The following is an 18498-nucleotide window of genomic DNA, read 5'->3' on the forward strand; positions in this document are numbered from 1 at the left end:
TAAGCAGAATGCCGATCGAAACAAATGTAAATGATATAAATAATTATGTAATTCCTTATCTTTCAGGTCAAGAAGATCACATAGATGACGCAGAATCCACTGCCAACAACTCACCCGAATCCTTTGACTCCCAAACTATTTACTCCGCTGACGAATCAGCTGACTATTTCATTCATTTTTCTGAACGCCCCATAAATTACTACCGAAATCAGCTCATTTTCAAAATCTCACGTCTAGATACTACAATCCGAGAAACTTTTTTTCAAAATTATCATAGGACAATAGTGTCTAAAAACAGTTTCACTAAAGAAGACGTTACACAACTTTTGAAAACCTTCCACAACGGAAAATAGACAGCCCTTATGGCTCCAGAAAACATCATTCAGATGATACAAGAATCCTATAGAGAAAATTTTAATCAGAATGGCCATTTCGTGTTTACCAATTTAATGGTCGAAGACGTCTAGGACGAAGAGCGACAAAATCAAATAATTGCGACCGAACATAACAGAGCACACCGCACAGTGGCCGGAGGCTGGCCAAAACCTCAAAAATTTATTTTTGAAATATTAATATTTTATATTTTTCCTAAACTTCACATGTATTGAATGATGTATATTCGAAATTTTATGATCATTGGATAAGAACACAATTTTTAACACGAGTTTAAACGTACCAAAGTCCGGATTTTTTAATGATTTTCATTTCCGAAACCACCATTGCTCTGTTCACTTCAAATGCATCTTGCTCTTTTGATTTTGGTTCGATTTTAGCACAACTAGTTTCATTGTGTAGAGGAACTAAAAGACTTGGTTAGTGAGTAAAATACATTTGGTAAATTTGCTTGAAACTGTGACTTTTTAGTTTAAATATGTTTAAGGTGGTCAGATCAAAAATACTTTTTTCATTAATGTATTCTGTACAAATTTCGGAATCATTTCGGAACGGGCACATAGTATACATTCTATGTGAAATTACCTCTACTTTTCGAATATCATGGTCTCGTTCTGCGCCTAGGTGCGCAAAAAGGTTTAAGGAGATTTTGAAGCTTTGTTGCTGATATGGAGATACATGGTGTTTTGTGTAAAATAGTTAGACAATCTACAGTAAACCAACACGTTCAACAATGGTTTTTAAGTAGTGCTCTTCATGTTTTATGATATTGTTGACATTGGTGAACAGCAACGGAAAATCTATCATGAAAACGGGATCATAGTTATAAGAAAGGTTCAATGACACTGTATGGAAAAATGCATTTAATATTTTACGACTTTTGACATCAAGAATGAGCTCAGCACCTCAAAATTAGCTTAAATTGTGATTTTCAGCCAAATTAGGTAACATTTGAGGTTTTGTCCGACTTTTGTTTGAAGAGCCGCCACTGTGCACCGCAGCTTAACAGAAATAGAAGCAAAAATCACGAGATCGTATTTTTCCCAAATGCCACGACCACGAAACCACCTTTCATTCAATACAAATAAGAAATTTCCTTAGTCAATTAGGATCACAAATCCGTTACGCCGCCTCATCAGAATCTAATGGGCAAATAAAAAGAGCGCACTCCACAATTATTGAAATATTTAATACTAATAAACAGAAATTTAAGGTATGGGTACAAAACAGGAGCGGATCCAGAAAAAAAATTCGGAGTGGGTCCGAAATTTCGATTTTCAAATGTTCATTGTACAATACGTAATATGTAATACCCTCATTTAATTAAAATCAGCCTTCGTGAACGAATCTGATTTGGAATGTTTTAGAATTTAAAATGAATTTAAAATAGAAACTACTTTAAAATTTCTCATGAAGTTAAAAATTTTGGGGGGGGGGGTCCGTACCCCCAAACCCCCCCTCTGGATCCGCCACTGGCACAAAATCAATTATAAAACTATCGGTAGCACTATACAACAACTCAGTACATTCATCCACACGATACACCCCGAATGAAATATTATTTAATCAAAACAATATTGTTAACCCAGAAGAAATAATTAGAGATGCGCAAGAACTCTTTCTTAAGGCTAGATTGAACATGGAAAAAGCACAAAAACAAATTTTAAGTCGAAATTTAAACAAAGAAGATCCTCCAGTCATAGAAGAAGGGAAAGAAGTCTTTATAATTCCAAATATACGCACAAAAACCCAAGCCAGAACAAATAAAAAAATAAAGCGACATAAAAACGAAATAAAAAGATTCAAAAAAATATGACAAATTTCTATTTCACACCTTGATTACAGATGCTCCAATATTACATAGGAATCACCTTGATATTCTCGACCATTTCATGCGAACTAACTATTCGGAACCTACAAAATGATCTAATATTAATGCAAAAAACAACCCTCTGCCAAATCCAAACAGGAAACATTCGTATTGTTCACCCAATTAACATAACAGAAATAGAGGTTGTTCGTGCTGCATAATGACAGCCCGAGAAAAAATTGAGAATGAGTATTTGCAGACCCCTCGCTTGCTGTGATTGTTCGAGAAATTTCTCGACGCGTCGCCGTTACGGAAACAGTAGAAGGGGAAAGGACATTTTTTTGGCGCGTGTGTGCAATATAAAATGGCGGTGCGTAAGCGTTTCATCATCAAAGTTTTGTGAGCCGTTCAAGTGAACAGTTGTTATATTACCAGTTACTATATTTAAAGTAAAAATGCTTTAAGTTATTAAATAGAAGCATCGAAAGAAGTTAAGTGGTTTCAATCGCAATTCGACCCTCCGAACAAGTGTCCGCTAGGTTCCAGAGTCCACTTCCCAAGTTCTAGAATTTACAGTCCAGCACTGAACATGGTCCTAACGAACCGGATCTAGTGAACTAAAGCGCAGAAATAGTGGAACAACTCAAGGAGGGTCGTTTGCATCGCTTCTAGTAGTGCAAAATGTGTTGAAGTTAACAAATTTAATAGACGCAGCCATATTGGTGAAAAAAGTGAGCTAGAGACAAGACGCCATTTTGGTGAAAAAATGTGGTGATAGAATAGGCGCCATTTTTGAAAAAGTAGTGAAGTGAAGTTTCCGCCACGAGGACACCCTTCCCCCAGGCACCGTGTTTATAGACTTGGCTGTAATCCGTGTTTGGTTCGGGCATAAAGTCCGATAAGTGCTGGTGTCCCTCTGGCAATGCCAAAAAATATTCTGGAAGCTTCTGCTAACGAATCCGGAAGCGGCACTGCACTTGGGCAGTCAACCGTTTCGTCAACTCCAGTCAGTAAGAAGGAAAAGAAGAAGCAGAAGTTGCAGGAAAAAATCGACAGGATGGAGCAGATTGAACTACTCGTCCACCGCCGTGGTCAGGCAAAAGGTAAGGTGACAAGAATTTATAATACTATATGCCCCAATGAGAACGATGAAGTCGTTCAGCTAAGCGAAGCTCAAATCCGGGTGTTCATGAAGAAGCTGGAAACAGCTCAAAAGGAGTACCTTGCTATTCATGAAAGCATCCTTGGCTTAGCAACGGCGGATACCCGAAAAACTCATATCCAACACTACGAAGAGTTCGACGAACATTATGATACGGTGGCCATCTTGCTCGAAGAGCAACTGATCGCTATGAATACCGCTCCAAGAGCAAATGCAAACCATAACTCGTTGAATGCTTCCATGCTTAATCAGGGTCCAGTCATTGTGCACCAACCTTTAAGAATGCCGATTCCTTCTTTCGATGGTCGATACGAAAGTTGGCCAAAGTTTAAAGCCATGTTTAAAGATCTGGTCGACAAGACACCCGATTCCCCAGCAGATAAATCATTGATGGGTAGTGCTGCTGGCCTAATTGACGCTAAAACCATCAATGAGGGAAATTACGCCCATGCATGGGAAATCCTAGAAGAAAGGTATGAGAATAAGCGTCACACGATTGATACTCACATCCACGGACTATTGAATCTCAAGAAGATGGTAAAAGAGAATCATGGTGAGCTGCGTAGCTTGGTAGACGAGTGTACCAGACATGTGGAAAGCCTTAAGTTTCTGCAACAAGAGTTCACAGGAATATCGGAACTGATTGTGGTTCATCTACTCGCTGCCGCTCTCGATAAGGAAACCCGAAGACGCTGGGAGTCCACCGTAAGACAAGGTGAACTACCTAGCTACAATCAATTGTTGGAATTCTTGAAGGAACAGTGCTTCATACTGGAGAGATGCGATAGCTTGAATCCAAAGCAACCCACAATTCAACCTAAGCCTACAACGAAGCTAAGTCAAAAATCGTACGTTGCAGCTGCTTCCGAGCATGATTCAAAACCCGAGTATAAATGTGATTTTTGTGGGAAGGGCCATCAAAATTTTACTTGCTCAGAATTTAAAGCATTGTCGATGCAGCAGAGACTATCTAAGGTAAGAGAGCGGAACGTTTGCTTCAATTGCTTGAGGAAGGGGCACCAGAGCAAGGATTGTCCTTCGGATAGAACACGCTCGAAATGTAAACGCCATCACCACAGTCTACTACACGCAGACGAGCGTTCCAAATCAACGGTGGAGGAACAGAAGGTGACTCCACAATCAACCCAAAATCCAGTTCCAGAGACCAAACCTCAAGATGAAGTCCAGCTGACATCCGCCAGTTGTTGCAACCAGAAGATGATAACTTCGCAAGTGCTGCTCCTCACAGCAGTGGTGGATATAATGGATCAAAATAACAAAGCCCACCCCTGCAGAGTTTTATTAGACAGTGCATCACAAGTCAATTTGATTTCCAAATCCATGGTGGAGACTTTGGGCTTGAAGCAGTTTCCATCGAATGTCACTGTGGCAGGAGTCAACAGCACGAGAACCCATGCTTCAACCGGTAGCGTGGTACAAATTCGTTCAAGGTACTCCAGTTTCAGTGCCAATGTCAAGTGTTTGGTTACTGAAAGTGTTACGACAGAACTGCCAACATCAGCTGTAAGCATTGATACCTGGGAACTGCCCCATGGAATACAACTTGCGGATCCTACGTTCAACCAGACTGGGAAGGTTGATCTGTTGCTGGGTAATCAACTGTTTTTGAAGTTGCTGCTGCCTGGTGAGATTCAGTTGGCGGAAAATCTGCCAATGCTACGTGAGACTCGGTTTGGCTGGGTCGTTGGTGGCGTGTGTGGTGGCAGTAACATTGCAGAAGCTGTCGTCCATTCGCACTCAGTCACTCTCCAAGAATTAAGTGAAGCCGTTCGACGATTCTGGGAAGTCGAAGAATACGAGAGTGATACGCAAAAGCACAATGAAGAAACCGAGTGTGAGCTCCACTTTCAAGAAACACACCGCCGAGATGCAACTGGGAGGTATGTAGTTAAATTGCCCCTCAAGGAGTCGATCGTCGAACTCGATCGTCGAACTCGGCGATTGTCGTTCGCTGGCATTAAGAAGATTTTATGCATTAGAGAGAAAGCTTGCACAGCAGCCCGATTTGAAAAGGCAGTACGTCGAGTTCATGAATGAGTATGAAGAGCTCGGCCACTGCAAAGAGATAAGGGAAAGTGAGGATCCAGCTGACATAAAAAGGTGGTACCTACCCCACCACGCTGTTCTGCGTCCATCGAATACAACTACTAAATGCCGTGTAGTTTTTGATGCTTCTGCCAAAATAGCTGGTTTGGCGCTCAACGATGTAATGATGGTAGGTAATTTAAATCAAAATACATTAATTTCAATTGTCCTGCGCTTTCGATTCCCGCGCTACGCGCTAACAACCGACGTCGCAAAAATGTATCGACAAGTCCTTGTCGACAAGCAACACTCCCCACTTCAACGCGTGTTCTGGAGAGATGAGCCATCAAGCCCTATGAGAGTGTTGGAGTTAACAACCGTCACTTACGGTACAGCATCTGCGCCTTTCCTGGCCACAAGAGCACTCCAGCAGCTAGCCAGTGACGAGAGAAAAAGATTCCCAATGGCAGCCAGGATAGTTGAAGAAGATTTTTATGTGGACAATGCCCTGTTCGGCTTTGATGATATTTCTCATGCAACAGAGGCACAAACACAGCTGATTAAGATGTTGAAGACGGGTGGATTCGAGTTGCATAAGTGGGCTTCAAACTGCCCAGAGCTGCTGCAAATTATCCCGGAAGCTGATCGTGAAGAGCTTACCTGTGTTGGAGGATCCGTAAATGAGGTCATCAAGGCATTGGGATTGCTGTGGGATCCCACAATGGACCAGTTGCTTTTTGTTTCACCATCAGCAGTGCCCTGCAAGCTACCGACAAAGAGGCAAGTGCTTTCGCTAGTCGCGAGTATATTTGATCCGACTGGAACTGCTGCGCCTGTGGTTCTTATAGGAAAATTGTTGATGCAGCGAATCTGGGAAAGAAGAGTTGGATGGGATGAACCAATACCGACCGATTTAGTGAAAGATTTCGAAGACTTCCTGGAAGCAGTGTGTGATGTCAATATGATCCGAATTCCGCGTATGGTGGTGATAACAAATGCTTCTGCTTATGAGCTTCATGGTTATGCAGATGCATTCCAGTTTGCGTATGGAGCCTGTGTGTATGTTAAATCCATTGTCTCTGGAGAACCTCCAGTAGTGCGATTATTGTGTGCCAAATCTAAATTAGTCCCGAAGTCAGTTCTTACGATTCCACGTAAAGAGCTTTTGGCTGCTCGTTTGCTGCACCGTTTAGTAAAGAATATTTTGGAGGTAGTGCATCTTTCCTTCAGAAAAATAGTGTTGTGGTCTGATAGCCAGGTGGTCCTTGCCTGGTTGAAGAAAAAACCCGATCAACTTGAGGTGTTTGTGAGAAATCGGATCAGTGAGATTGTTTCTACTGGAGATATGTTTGAGTGGAAATATGTGCGTACTACTGAAAATCCAGCAGATATAGTGTCACGTGGCCTATCAGCTAAGAAATTGGCAACTAACGAATTATGGTGGAATTGTGCACAGTATCAGAGAAGTGAATTTTGTGAAATGGAGATACCTGATCTTTTACCCGATAATGCCATACCTGAGCTTCGTCATTCTACGATCGTCAGCGTGGCGGTTCAGTACGAATCTTTTCGTCTTTTGTTCGAGAGAATCGCTTCCTTCCGGAAACTGCAGCGCATATTTGCCTTTGTTGTGCGATTTTGCCGAAACTGCAAAGAGAAATGCAATGACAAGCGTATCGTTTATGATTACCCGACGACTTCAGAGCTGCGAGAGTCATTGAGGGTAATAGTGAAGACGGTGCAACATTTGGAATTTGCTACAGAAATTGCCAACCTCGAAAAAGGTGAGTTACCCATGAGACTTTACAGCTTAAGCCCTTTCCTTGACGATGGAATGCTACGAGTGGGTGGTCGGCTACGCCACTCAAACTTACCGTATTCTACCAAGCACCAATGGATTCTACCTCACCGAAGTCCAGTTGTGCAAAGTCTGGTCAGATGCATTCACCAAGAAAATTTGCATATTGGCCCTTTGTCACTGTTAGCTACTGTTCGGAGACAGTTTTGGATAACCAACGGCCGCTCTGTTGTCCGCAATATCACACGGAGTTGCGTTAAATGTTTCAAGGTCAATCCAATTACAATGGAGCAGTTTATGGGAGACCTTCCGTCGAGTCGCTGTGACAGAGCACCATCATTCCAGAAGGTTGGCTTGGATTTTGCTGGTCCGTTTCTAATTAAGCAAGCTGGACGGAAGGCAGCCCCTGTCAAAGGGTATATATGCGTGTTCGTGTGCATGGCAACAAAGGGAATTCACCTAGAGGCTGTTGAAAATTTGTCTGCTGAAGCATTCATCGCTGCACTACTTCGTTTCGGACGCCATCGGCACAATATCGAAATGGATAGCAGGCAGTCCAGATGCCGAAGACTCACGAATCATTTACTCAAACCTCAACCAGCTCATTAACGGTTGCCCCGGATGGATGAGGATTATGGGATACAAGAGGATTAAGTTTAGTCGGTTGGCTTAAAAACTACTACAAACCAATCCGAATCCACCACGAGCCAGCTGGCAACGCGCAGTGGTCGGAAATGTCAAAAACCTCAGTAGAGGCCATACCATTGAATATGTTCATAGGGTAACTTTGGAGGAATTGTTCGTAAGAATATTCCCCACAATCTGATAAAAATTAAATTGAGGCATGGCTTACTATGATTGAACTAGAAAAATTAACTTTTTATACTGACGAGGTAGAAAGTTGGTGTCTTCGACAAAGTTTTTGGAATGCTCATAATGAAGCATTTTGTTCAATAACTTAAGCTTTTAGGACTTAATGTTATCGATTTATAAAGCGTTTTCTAAGGCAAACCCCTTAAATTTTGCTTTTTAATATAGCTTTTTTCGCTGTGACTTTTCGTACGAACGATGTTCCAGACAAATGTTGAGGTATTAAAACCACATAATATTGTTGAATACTGCATGTAAAAATTAAATTATTGTTGAAGACTGCATGTAAAAATATCGTTGAATACTGCACATAAATTTTTTACCTGAAATCGGCGGCGCAGCGAACACCCTTGTAAAAATACTTATTCGTTTTAGAGTTATAGCAGAATTTTAATTTTTTTTTACACTAAGTTCAACTGCGTATAGGAGAGAAAGGTGCAAACCAAAATGGACGAGCAGGCACTATTTTCAATGCCCGGACTACGCATAATAAAGGTAAGAAGGTTTTAAGCTCATTTTGTAATGTTTTTTTACTTGGGTATTTTTACTTACAGTCTTCAACAATATTATGTGGTTTTAATGTCTCCACATTTGTCTGGAGCACGGTTTGCACGAAAAGTCACAGTGAAAAAAGTTATGACTCGTGATGGTGACTATGATACGAAGCCATAAAAGTGTGTTGGTGAGGGCGTGAGTAAGGTTAGGTCGGAGAAATGACGCATTTAAAATATTTTGGTGATACAGAGAGTGTTACTATATTCGGCTACAGAGAGTGTTACTATATTCATATTCGCACAATTGAACAATATTTCTTCAAATATCATAGCAATATATTGAAAATTGAGCCAGTGACAGCGAATTTCCGGAGGCGTTTCGTTGAAAGCTTGTTTTTCAGTTTACATCATTACTCAAAATATACCGGAACAATCGTTTTCAAGGTTTGCACAATTCTTCTGCATAGCCCCAGGTATTGACAGAAGCTTTTTTTCTTGATATTTGAAATTTTCGTACAAATTTTTTAAAACAATTTGGTTCAGTACATTTTGAGTTACGGTGTACATCGCATGTCTCCTGAAGATTCACTGTAACAAACCTAATTTTCAATATTTTGTGTTGAAAATTTAGGAAAATATCGCTCAAATCGTGCATTTTTGACTGTATAGACTCGGTACCACAAAAAAATCTTTTGAGGGCGATATTTTTTCATCAAAAATATTTACCCCTTAAGCAAGAATTGATTTTATCAGTAAATGTGGAACGGGCAAAAATTTATGAAGATCGCAGACCACGCAATGAAATATTCGATTCCTTATACGTGTCATCGTGAATTCGTCCTATATAACAGTGTTGCATTCTTTCAGTACTTTGCTTATACCCGAATTTCGATTGATATTGTAAGTAGCGCTTTCCGTAAGCACAAGATTTAGTGGCTATTTTTGGGCAGAGCTGTTCGTCCATCATCCAGCAATATCGATTCTACTTCATTAGATGAAGCGATCGCAAGCGCAATTTTCAATTTAATTTTCAACCTGAATTAATTTTCGACGAATTCATTCAATTCATCAGTATTATATTGTCATTCGTTCTCTATCAAATAAATTCTTGCCATTCCTTTTATGTTCTGGTAAACCTAAATGCAATAAAATTTTCGATTTTTATATCAATCGATATTGCTTCAGATTTTTATCAATTGATATTGCTTCAGAAATCCTCCCTCTCCTTCAGGTTCCGAAACTATCAATCATGCCCACCTCCTTAATGGAAATATATGCATACCAAATTGATAGCTAAAAAAAGTTTTTCAGTTCACCCCCCCCCCCCCCCCTTCTCCCATTGCTCGGCTCAGGTGCCCTCCCCCCAACATCATGCACAAAATCAACCCCGTGACCATCTCCTTGGTGGAAGGAATACTCATGTCAAAATCAAATTTGTCGCTAATATTCATATTGAATGAATAGATAAGGATTATTTCATAAAACTAACCCCCCTCCCTCCCGTGGTCCACCACACCCACCATGGTCACCTCCGTAGTGGGAGAAATACATATGTCAAACGTTTCATAGTTCCTGCTGTTCCACCGTCATCCTCTCTCCCCTATACACTGTTCCGGTTGCTCCATTTTGGAGAACATAGTTCGAAGTACAGAATACACTACACACCAAAAAATTATGAATTTTATCATTGACGTAATTGCAAACATGGCACAATTTAACAACCTGTAATTCTCGAAATGACGAAACATTACCGTGTTCCGTTTAATTTTACATGAAACATATACTTTACATGCGCAATGGCACAAAATTAAATTACTGCCATTGAAAACAAACGCCATTTGTTGAGTAAAATTACACGATTTACAAAAATCAATGTCATGTAAAATTAGAACCAAACGTAAAAGTAAGTCATTTTTGATGCTCGTATATGTCAGGGTCAGGAGACGTAAATTTACACGACTTTTTCTAGGTGTGTAGTATTAAAATTTTGCAAAGCTATTGGCCTTAAGGGGTTATATATAAAGTTGTGGCGAAAAAGTGAGCCAGGTTCGTGATTTTTTTACCGCGGTTTATGCAATTTTTTTTGAAAAAGCAAAAGACAGCTCGTTGGTAGTGCTATCGAAGTTCGAAAAAGTTAAATTAAAAAAAATATTGATGATTGGTGAAGTTATGGCCCATCCCCCGTAGCGAGTTTTTTTTGCAGAGGTTTGCGGTGAACGCTCTTCAAGCCGAACCGCTCAACTGAAATCAAAAAAGTAAAAAGATTATTGAAGAAAAATGTATTGTGGTGTACTTGAACGGATCAGTTTCCCAATTAAAAATTTTTGTCCTGATAAAAACATATTAACCAAAAAATTGAGTTTTGTGCTGTTCGAAATTTTAAACAAAAAATCATGGCAAAGAATCAAAATTTTTTGGATGAAAAAGGAACCATTCAAGTACACGAGAACGTAAATTCAAACAATTAAAAAAAATCATGAAAATCGGATGAATAGTTTTTGCGATATCACGTTCACCGCAATGGTACTTTTGAAACAACTTAGTTCCGAGATAATTGCGTTTAAAGTTTTGTGTTAACTTCATACGCGGAAGAACCAGCGCGCTGCGAACGGTTGTAGTTTGAAATCTAGTGCTCCGATCTGGATGAAGTTTCGCACAGATTTTTTCAAAAGTATGTACTTTAAGAATATCCAGTTATTTTTTTCGATTTTTTGAGTTTCAACTTTGTATATAACCCCTTAAATGGACCTTTACGATTCAGTGTTTGACCTTGTTAGTGCCATAATGAATCAGGAAAAAAGTTGTAATGTCGAGCCAAAGTGAATGTTTTCTGAGATAATTACATGACATTGGTTCACATACCTACTGAAACATATATAGACATTGCCCCATTTGGTTGAGCTGAGTCGATTGGTAATTGGACTAGTCTAGTCTACACATTCACAGCCAATACATGCAAGGAACCTGGAAAATTGCAGACGTTCGCCTATAATTTTACTTTTCAATATGAATGTTCGTGGTACATATGGGATGTAACACACTCATCAAAGCGGCCAGGCCAACTGTGCAGCGTACAAAATGAAGATGATTCAAATTTATACGACAATCAAATTATTCGTTTAATGAATGATTTAATCAATGTAATAGTTTGAACCTGGAATCAGGAAGAAAATTGGATAACCGTAGCGCTGAGTCGATCGGTAATTGGACTTCCACTTTCCAATTTGAGCAAATGCTCTACATGTCTACTACAAGATGCAATGTCGATGATCAATAAGATGAAAATTGAAAACACCGCCCACAATTTCGGAGCTACTTTATCCTAGTTTGGAACAAATTTGAAAGACTTAGCCTTTGAAGTAAAACGAAATATATTGAATAAATTTATTTCCTCATACCGCGGTCGAAAGACGCCTAAGAAAACTCTGAATTACGGATATTTATTATATTTATTGAAAATGATTGTAAACTACATATAGTTTTATATCACCTGCCTCAAAAGAGCTTTATATTGCTGATTCATCCAATCAGTTGAACTTATTGCAGCTAGATAGCGTCCCATAGTTACATGATCCTTCCTTATAATCCCACAGTAGACCATCATCACACCGTTTTAGTGTCGCTTTTCCATTGTAGCAGAGGTAATAATGACGACAGCTTCTCGGGTGTTCCACCCAATGAGCGGATGGATTTCCACAGGAAACAGTTTTCGGAGTTAGGAATGGTTCGTCGATTTCCTTGTATGGAGCATAGTTGGTGCAATGCGATTGTCCTTTCGGAGTACACCAATTATTGACAGGATCCCAATGCAGCCCTTCAGCACAGCTGTTCTCGTGAGGTTCTCCATTATAGCAGTAGTAGTATCTGAAATTGAAAAGTATGATAAATCAAGATTTCACTGTTCTTCTCTAACTGAATCTTACTTGGCACAATCCAATTTGTCAGCAATGAATACCAGTTTGTCGTTGCTAGTTGGGCATATGCCAGCTTCAAGAACGCATTTCGCGTAGATTGGGAAAGTGCATTGTTGGGATTGTGAGTCAAAATGGAGACCTGGAGCGCAGTTTTGAACGACCGGTGTGCCGTCAAAGCACATCACGTACTTGGAGCAGCTAAACTGGTGAGGAACACTTGAAACTCCAAACGATGGGCATTTGTATGCATTCACCGGTTCATCGTTTTGTTCAATTGGTACAATGGCCGTTGTAATGATGGTAGGTGGAGTTGTCCAGATGGGTTTAGGAACAGTCGATGGCAAAAAGGGTCCTTGCTTGCAAGAAACCATATCCAATGGCAAACATACACGGCGCACTTGATCCCAATTCAGCCCATATGGGCAACGATGTGTTTCGAATTTTCCATTTCTACAAGAATAATATCGCGAACAATCCTTTTCATGACGGAAAGTACTTCCATTACGAATACCCACGCACTCAGGATCTACCTGAACAGTGGCGTGAACACCGATCACTAAGGTGACTATGAACGTCACGAGTAGTTTCATTTTTATCCAAAAAAAAGTCGAAAGATTTTGCAATCTGACTGTCAACAGTTTCGAAATTTCACTGTTTAGTTTCCAACCCGTACAATTGTTTTTATCCTTGAAACGGTGAACGATCTAGACTATGCGATAAAATAGCGCCATGGCTCCACTCATATCACCGACAAATTAATGGAATAAAGTGCTAGTAAGCACTTATCTTCAGTTCGACTTGCTGTTCAGCAATTCTATTCTGAGACAGCGTGAGTTCATTTCATGTGGCCAAACTAATTGAAAACATATGTACCAATTAGATGAATGCACCTTGTGTGCCAAGCATTCAGAATGTGCATTTTCGAGATATTTTTATAGCTTTAAAAATAAATATACTACAATGCTTTAAATACGATATGAGTTGAGTTGTTCCTGAGTGAGATTTATTTCAATGTGTAATTTATTAAGGGAAGATTATCATATAAACTGTCAAAATCATACTGAATGCGTGCGTGTAGTTGCATGTTCCATGTTCCATGTTCCATGTTTCCAAAAAAATCCATCTTAAAGGCGTAAACTTTTTTCATTTTCAAGACTTTATTGTAGATATGTTAGATTTTTTTCCGTTAAAATATATTCGTTCATTTGGGACATATTAGCGCTCAAAGTAGACTGAGCTTGATCGAATTTCATGATACTGATATAAAATGATGTGATATTAATGTCATGTGATTATTTCAGCAATGTCTGAGCCGATCTGAACAAAACTAGTTCCAAAAGAAAGGCCTAACGTGGCAAGTTGATGCTATTATTTTTGTTATTGGATATGTTGTTCACATTCTGAGATATGGGTGATGAGACCATTACATAAAAAGTTTTGTGTTATTGGTGTTTTATGAGCAAAACTAAACTGATTTTGAATATCGAAACATCAAAACACATCCAAGTGATTCGAGGATTTTTTTGAATTTACTCAATAACGCATGAACTAAAAAAACTTTTGCTGCAAAATTTTTTAAGAAAGTTAAGTCAAGCGAATTGATCAAACCTTTTGTACATTATAGTGTATCATTTCAATAACATTCTATAATTTTTCTATGCAAAAATATCGACAAGCGACTCGGTGACGAAGCTTTTTGTAGAACGTCTGTCGAAAAAAAACACGATGTTACCTGTTACCGATGTTATCAAAAACTACTCAACTGATTTATCTCAAACTTTTCATACGCATTCTATGTAAAATATACCTAACCCCTGCGTTGAGTTTTCGGAATAATTCTTCAATTAAAAGTTATTTCTTATTTGAAATAAAAATTGCCAAATTCACGAAAAATTCCGCCATTTTATAAATAAAAACGCTTCTAATTCACCTATCAGTGTAATTTCTTATAACTCTTATAACTCTATTCGGATATTATATTGATTGAGAACCTTTAGAATTTGATGCTTGATGTTTTGAATACCACATGCTACATCGTCGCTGTTGTGGTATCTTATGACAAGCGCTATTTTGCACATTTCGAGAAAAACGATTTTTAAAGTTTGAGATTGAATATCTTGAAACTTATAAATGTTATAAACAATTCAAAGAAGACAATTGATGCTTCTATCTATTTTGTATTAATCTCTCAAATATTAAGAAGATCGATTAGCCTTGTTGCGAGTTAATAAAAAGCTAGTACTTTCAGAATGTTATGATGTTGTTTGCTCCTTTTTGCTCCTTAACGAGTTATTTAAGGTGGAAGTTACCCCAAAAAATATCGCAAAATTTGAAATATCTTTTTAAATTCAACAGATAGGAAGTAACTATGTTCGGCAAAAATATGTGTTTCGATACCGCAAACAACTTCGTGGAAGATTCCAAGAAGGTGGAAGAATGTCTAAAACAGTTATAATGAAAAAACTAACTTTAAGGGGTGTTCCATACAATATGCCCCATAAATTGCAAACTGTTAAAGCTAGATATATGGTGCCTTCAGCAATTTCTTTTGTAGTTACATTTGCTTCAACTTTGCCCAAGACACAAAGTCTCTATCTTAATTAGTTAAAAAATAAATTTCGTGTATCACTTATAGGTGAATTAATTACTAAATGATATACTCCTGTAGATGTGCAATCATAAGGGCAACTTTTTCGAACAAACTATTTTTCTAAAGTTACCAGTTCAGACGCTATTAATTTTGAGCGCGAAAACGACGTTTTAAAACATTGTGCTTTGTAGAGATTTTTTAAACAAGTGATGTGGCATATCTAACTTAGTTTACCCCAAAATGGCGTTTGTCATAAGATAGCACAACAGCGCACAGTGTTTTAAAACGTCGTTTTCGTGCTCAAAATTAATAGCGTGTAAACCGTTGACTTTAGAGGTATAGTTTGTTGTTGTTCTTATGATTGCGCATCCACAGAAGTATACCGTTCAGTGATTAATTCACCTATAAGTGATATACGAAATTTATTTTCCGAACTAATTAAGATAGAGACTTTGTATCTTCGACAAAGTTGTAGTAATTGCCATTACAAAAGAAATTGCTGAAGACATCATATATCTAGCCTTAATAGTTTACGAGTTATGGAACATACTATATGGAAGACCCCTTAAAATTAGTTTTTTTCATGATAACTTTTTTAGACGCTCTCGTATCTTCTTGGAATCTTCCACAAAGTTGTTTGCGGTATCGAATAGTTAATTCCTATCTGTTGAATTTAAAAAGATATTCCAAATTTTACGATTTTTTTGGGGTAACTTCCACCTTAAATAATTCGTTAAGGAGCAAAAAGGAGCAAACAACATCATAACATACTGAAAATACTAGCTTTTTACTTCCATATAGCGGCCCGATTGTTAGTCGACGCGATTCTCCTCGAGAGTTATGTTCAATACAATATGCCATCGCAGTGGTATAAAATGAAATATTCAAGCGTACTTCGACAAACAGCTTCATGTTTTTATGGTAAATTGCATAGAACACGTTCGCCTATAATATCCAATGCATATGGTTTGCCTTTCAAAAATCAAAGTATAGTTTTAGATGTGTTTAATAAACAGATAAATAAATTTATTTTTAATAATCGTTTTCTCCGTCATCTTCAAAGCTTTCTTCTTCCGCTAGAAGAGCTTTGGCGTCTTCTTAAAATCGTTTTATACTTTTTTAGCCATCCCCGAGCTTCAGTCACGACAGGATCCACATTGTGAACAGGTAACGTTAATCAAGCTCCATTATAAATGTCACGAAAGACATTAATAAACCTTCTGGTGAGATTTCCATCGTTTACTCAAGCTTACCAGTATCCACTGATTGTTTAAATTTCACGTGACACACTTCTCGAACGCACGATATGCTACGTTTCGTACTTTGATCTTGATTGTGGTCAAAGTTCCCTTTTCCTTTTTTGGATATCTATGAATATGTTTTATGCAATTTACCATAAAAACATGAAGCTGTTTGTCGAAGTGCGCATGAATATTTCATTTTATACCACTGCGATGGCATATTGTATTGAACATAACTCTCGGGGAGAATCGCGTCGACTAACAATCGGGCCACTATATGGAAGCAAAAAGCTATTACTTTCAGTATGTTATGATGTTGTTTGCTCCTTTTTGCTCCTTAACGAATTATTTAAGGTGGAAGTTACCCAAAAAAAATCGCAAAATTTGGAATATCTTTTTTAATTCAACAGATAAGCATTTACTATGTTCGGCAAAAATATGTGTTTTGATACCGCAAAAAACTTTGTAGAAGATTCCAAGAAGATACGAGAACGTCTAAAAAAGTTATCATGAAAAAACTAATTTTAAGGGGTCTTCCATATCATATGTTCCATAACTCGTAAACTATTAAGGCTAGATATATGATGTCTTCGGCAATTTCTTTTGTAATGGCATTTGCTACAATTTTGCCGAAAACACAAAGTCTCTATCTTAATTAGTTCGGAAAATAAATTTCGTATATCACTTATAGGTGAATTAATCACTGAACGGTATACTTCTGTGGATGCGCAATCATAAGAACAACAACAAACTATACCTCTAAAGTCAACGGTTTACACGCTATTAATTTTGAGCACGAAAACGACGTTTTAAAACACTGTGCAGCGACGACATGGGATAAAGGCAGGACTCAGAGAATCGCTCAAATCAGTATTGGACAACATCAGTGCTAGAAATCTCAAAGGCTAAACCAAATCAATCACTGATAATATATATTCGTAAATATAATGAAATCGATCATAAAATGCACGAATACATTCGTCGTTTTCTGCAACGAAGTATTTTCGTGCATACTAAATAGTAGGTTTCGTTCATTTCATGAACAAGAATGTCCGCTTGGTGAACGAAATCTTCCGTAAATTTTACACATTTAATGTATACTGCACGAATGTTATCGTTGATAACGACATTATTTTTCGTACATGAAACGAAATGTTTTGTTTATTTTAATAAACGTGTGTGTATATTACGAACGATTAAGTTGGTCGCACGAATTATTTTCGTTTATCTTAGAAAAGTGTTCGTATTTATTATCCTCTTATTGTTTTCAGTCGATCTTTTGGGATCGATATTTGACAACATAGATTTTTTTTATTTAAAAAAATCGATGTGGCCAAATCGATTTTACTGTGGTACGAAGAAATGACCGCTTGATGAACGAAAGTTTTCGTAAATTTTACTTATTTAGTGTATATTACATGAATGTTATTTTTGAAAACGGCATTATTTTTCGGGAATGAAACGAAATTTTTCGTTTATTTTAATAAACGGTTGTGTAAATTACAAACGATTTCGTTGGTCGCACGAATTCATTTTGTACATCTTAGAAAAGTTTTCGTATTATTAGCCTCTTATTGTTTTCAGTCGATCACTTGGGATCGATGTTTGACAACATCGATTATTTTTTATTTAAAAAAATAGATGTGGCCAAATTGATTTTACTGAAAAAATAGCCGCTCGATGAACGAAATTTTTTGTGAATTTTACTTATTTAGGTTACATTGCACGAATGTAATCGTTGATAACGACATTATTTTCCCTGAACGAAACGAAATGTTTCGTGTATTTTAATAAACATTTATGTATATTACAAACGATTTCGTATGTCGCATGCGATCTTTTAGGATCAATATTTGACAACACCGATTTTTTATTAATTAAAAAGATCGATCTGACAAATTCGATTCTATTTCAACCTGCTCATTATTATTGAGTATTACAAAGATTGTGGTGTGAAGAAATGGACGCTTGATGAACAAAAGTTTTTGTAGCTTTTACTTATCTAGTGTACATGGCACGAATGTTATCGTTGATAACGACGTTATTTTTCGTGAATGAAATGAAATCATTCGTTTATTTCAATAAATGTTTATGTATATTACGAACGACTTTGTTGGTCGCACGAACTCATTTTGTTCATCTTAGAAAAGTTTTCGTATTTATTATCTTCTTATTTTTTC

The 18498-nt window shown here is 37.8% G+C and overlaps 1 protein-coding gene and 1 long non-coding RNA gene across 3 annotated transcripts; both read right to left on the reverse strand.

The window, feature by feature from the left end:
• Window positions 1-5360: 5360 nt before the first annotated feature.
• On the reverse strand, window positions 5361-7680 carry LOC131694181 (uncharacterized). Of its 2 annotated transcripts, XR_009306424.1 has the most exons (4): window positions 7286-7680; window positions 6929-7058; window positions 5498-6680; window positions 5361-5441 (listed from the first exon to the last, which is right to left on the reverse strand). It is a non-coding gene; the product is annotated as an uncharacterized LOC131694181 (long non-coding RNA). The 2 variants fall into 2 exon arrangements; XR_009306425.1 differs by having other exon boundaries at window positions 5392-6680.
• A 4323-nt stretch (window positions 7681-12003) lies between these two features.
• Window positions 12004-13161, reverse strand: LOC131694174 (protein obstructor-E-like). Its single transcript, XM_058982654.1, has 2 exons — window positions 12497-13161; window positions 12004-12437 (listed from the first exon to the last, which is right to left on the reverse strand). The coding sequence occupies exons 1-2, from the start codon at window positions 13075-13077 to the stop codon at window positions 12101-12103; spliced, it is 918 nt and encodes a 305-aa protein (XP_058838637.1). The 5' UTR covers window positions 13078-13161; the 3' UTR covers window positions 12004-12100.
• Between the last annotated feature and the right edge of the window lie 5337 nt (window positions 13162-18498).

The sequence above is a fragment of the Topomyia yanbarensis genome, chromosome 3 (genome assembly GCF_030247195.1).
Source record: "Topomyia yanbarensis strain Yona2022 chromosome 3, ASM3024719v1, whole genome shotgun sequence".
Lineage (NCBI taxonomy): Eukaryota > Metazoa > Arthropoda > Insecta > Diptera > Culicidae > Topomyia > Topomyia yanbarensis.

What these genes read in the sequence shown, in the direction of transcription:
- LOC131694174 (XM_058982654.1), bottom strand. Translation starts at nt 13,077, where the DNA reads ATGAAACTACTCGTGACGTTCATAGTCACCTTAGTGATCGGTGTTCAC. An exon ending in GACAAATTGGATTGTGCCAA is followed by an intron (nt 12,438 to 12,496) that starts GTAAGATTCAGT and finishes TTTCAATTTCAG; the next exon opens with ATACTACTACTGCTATAATG.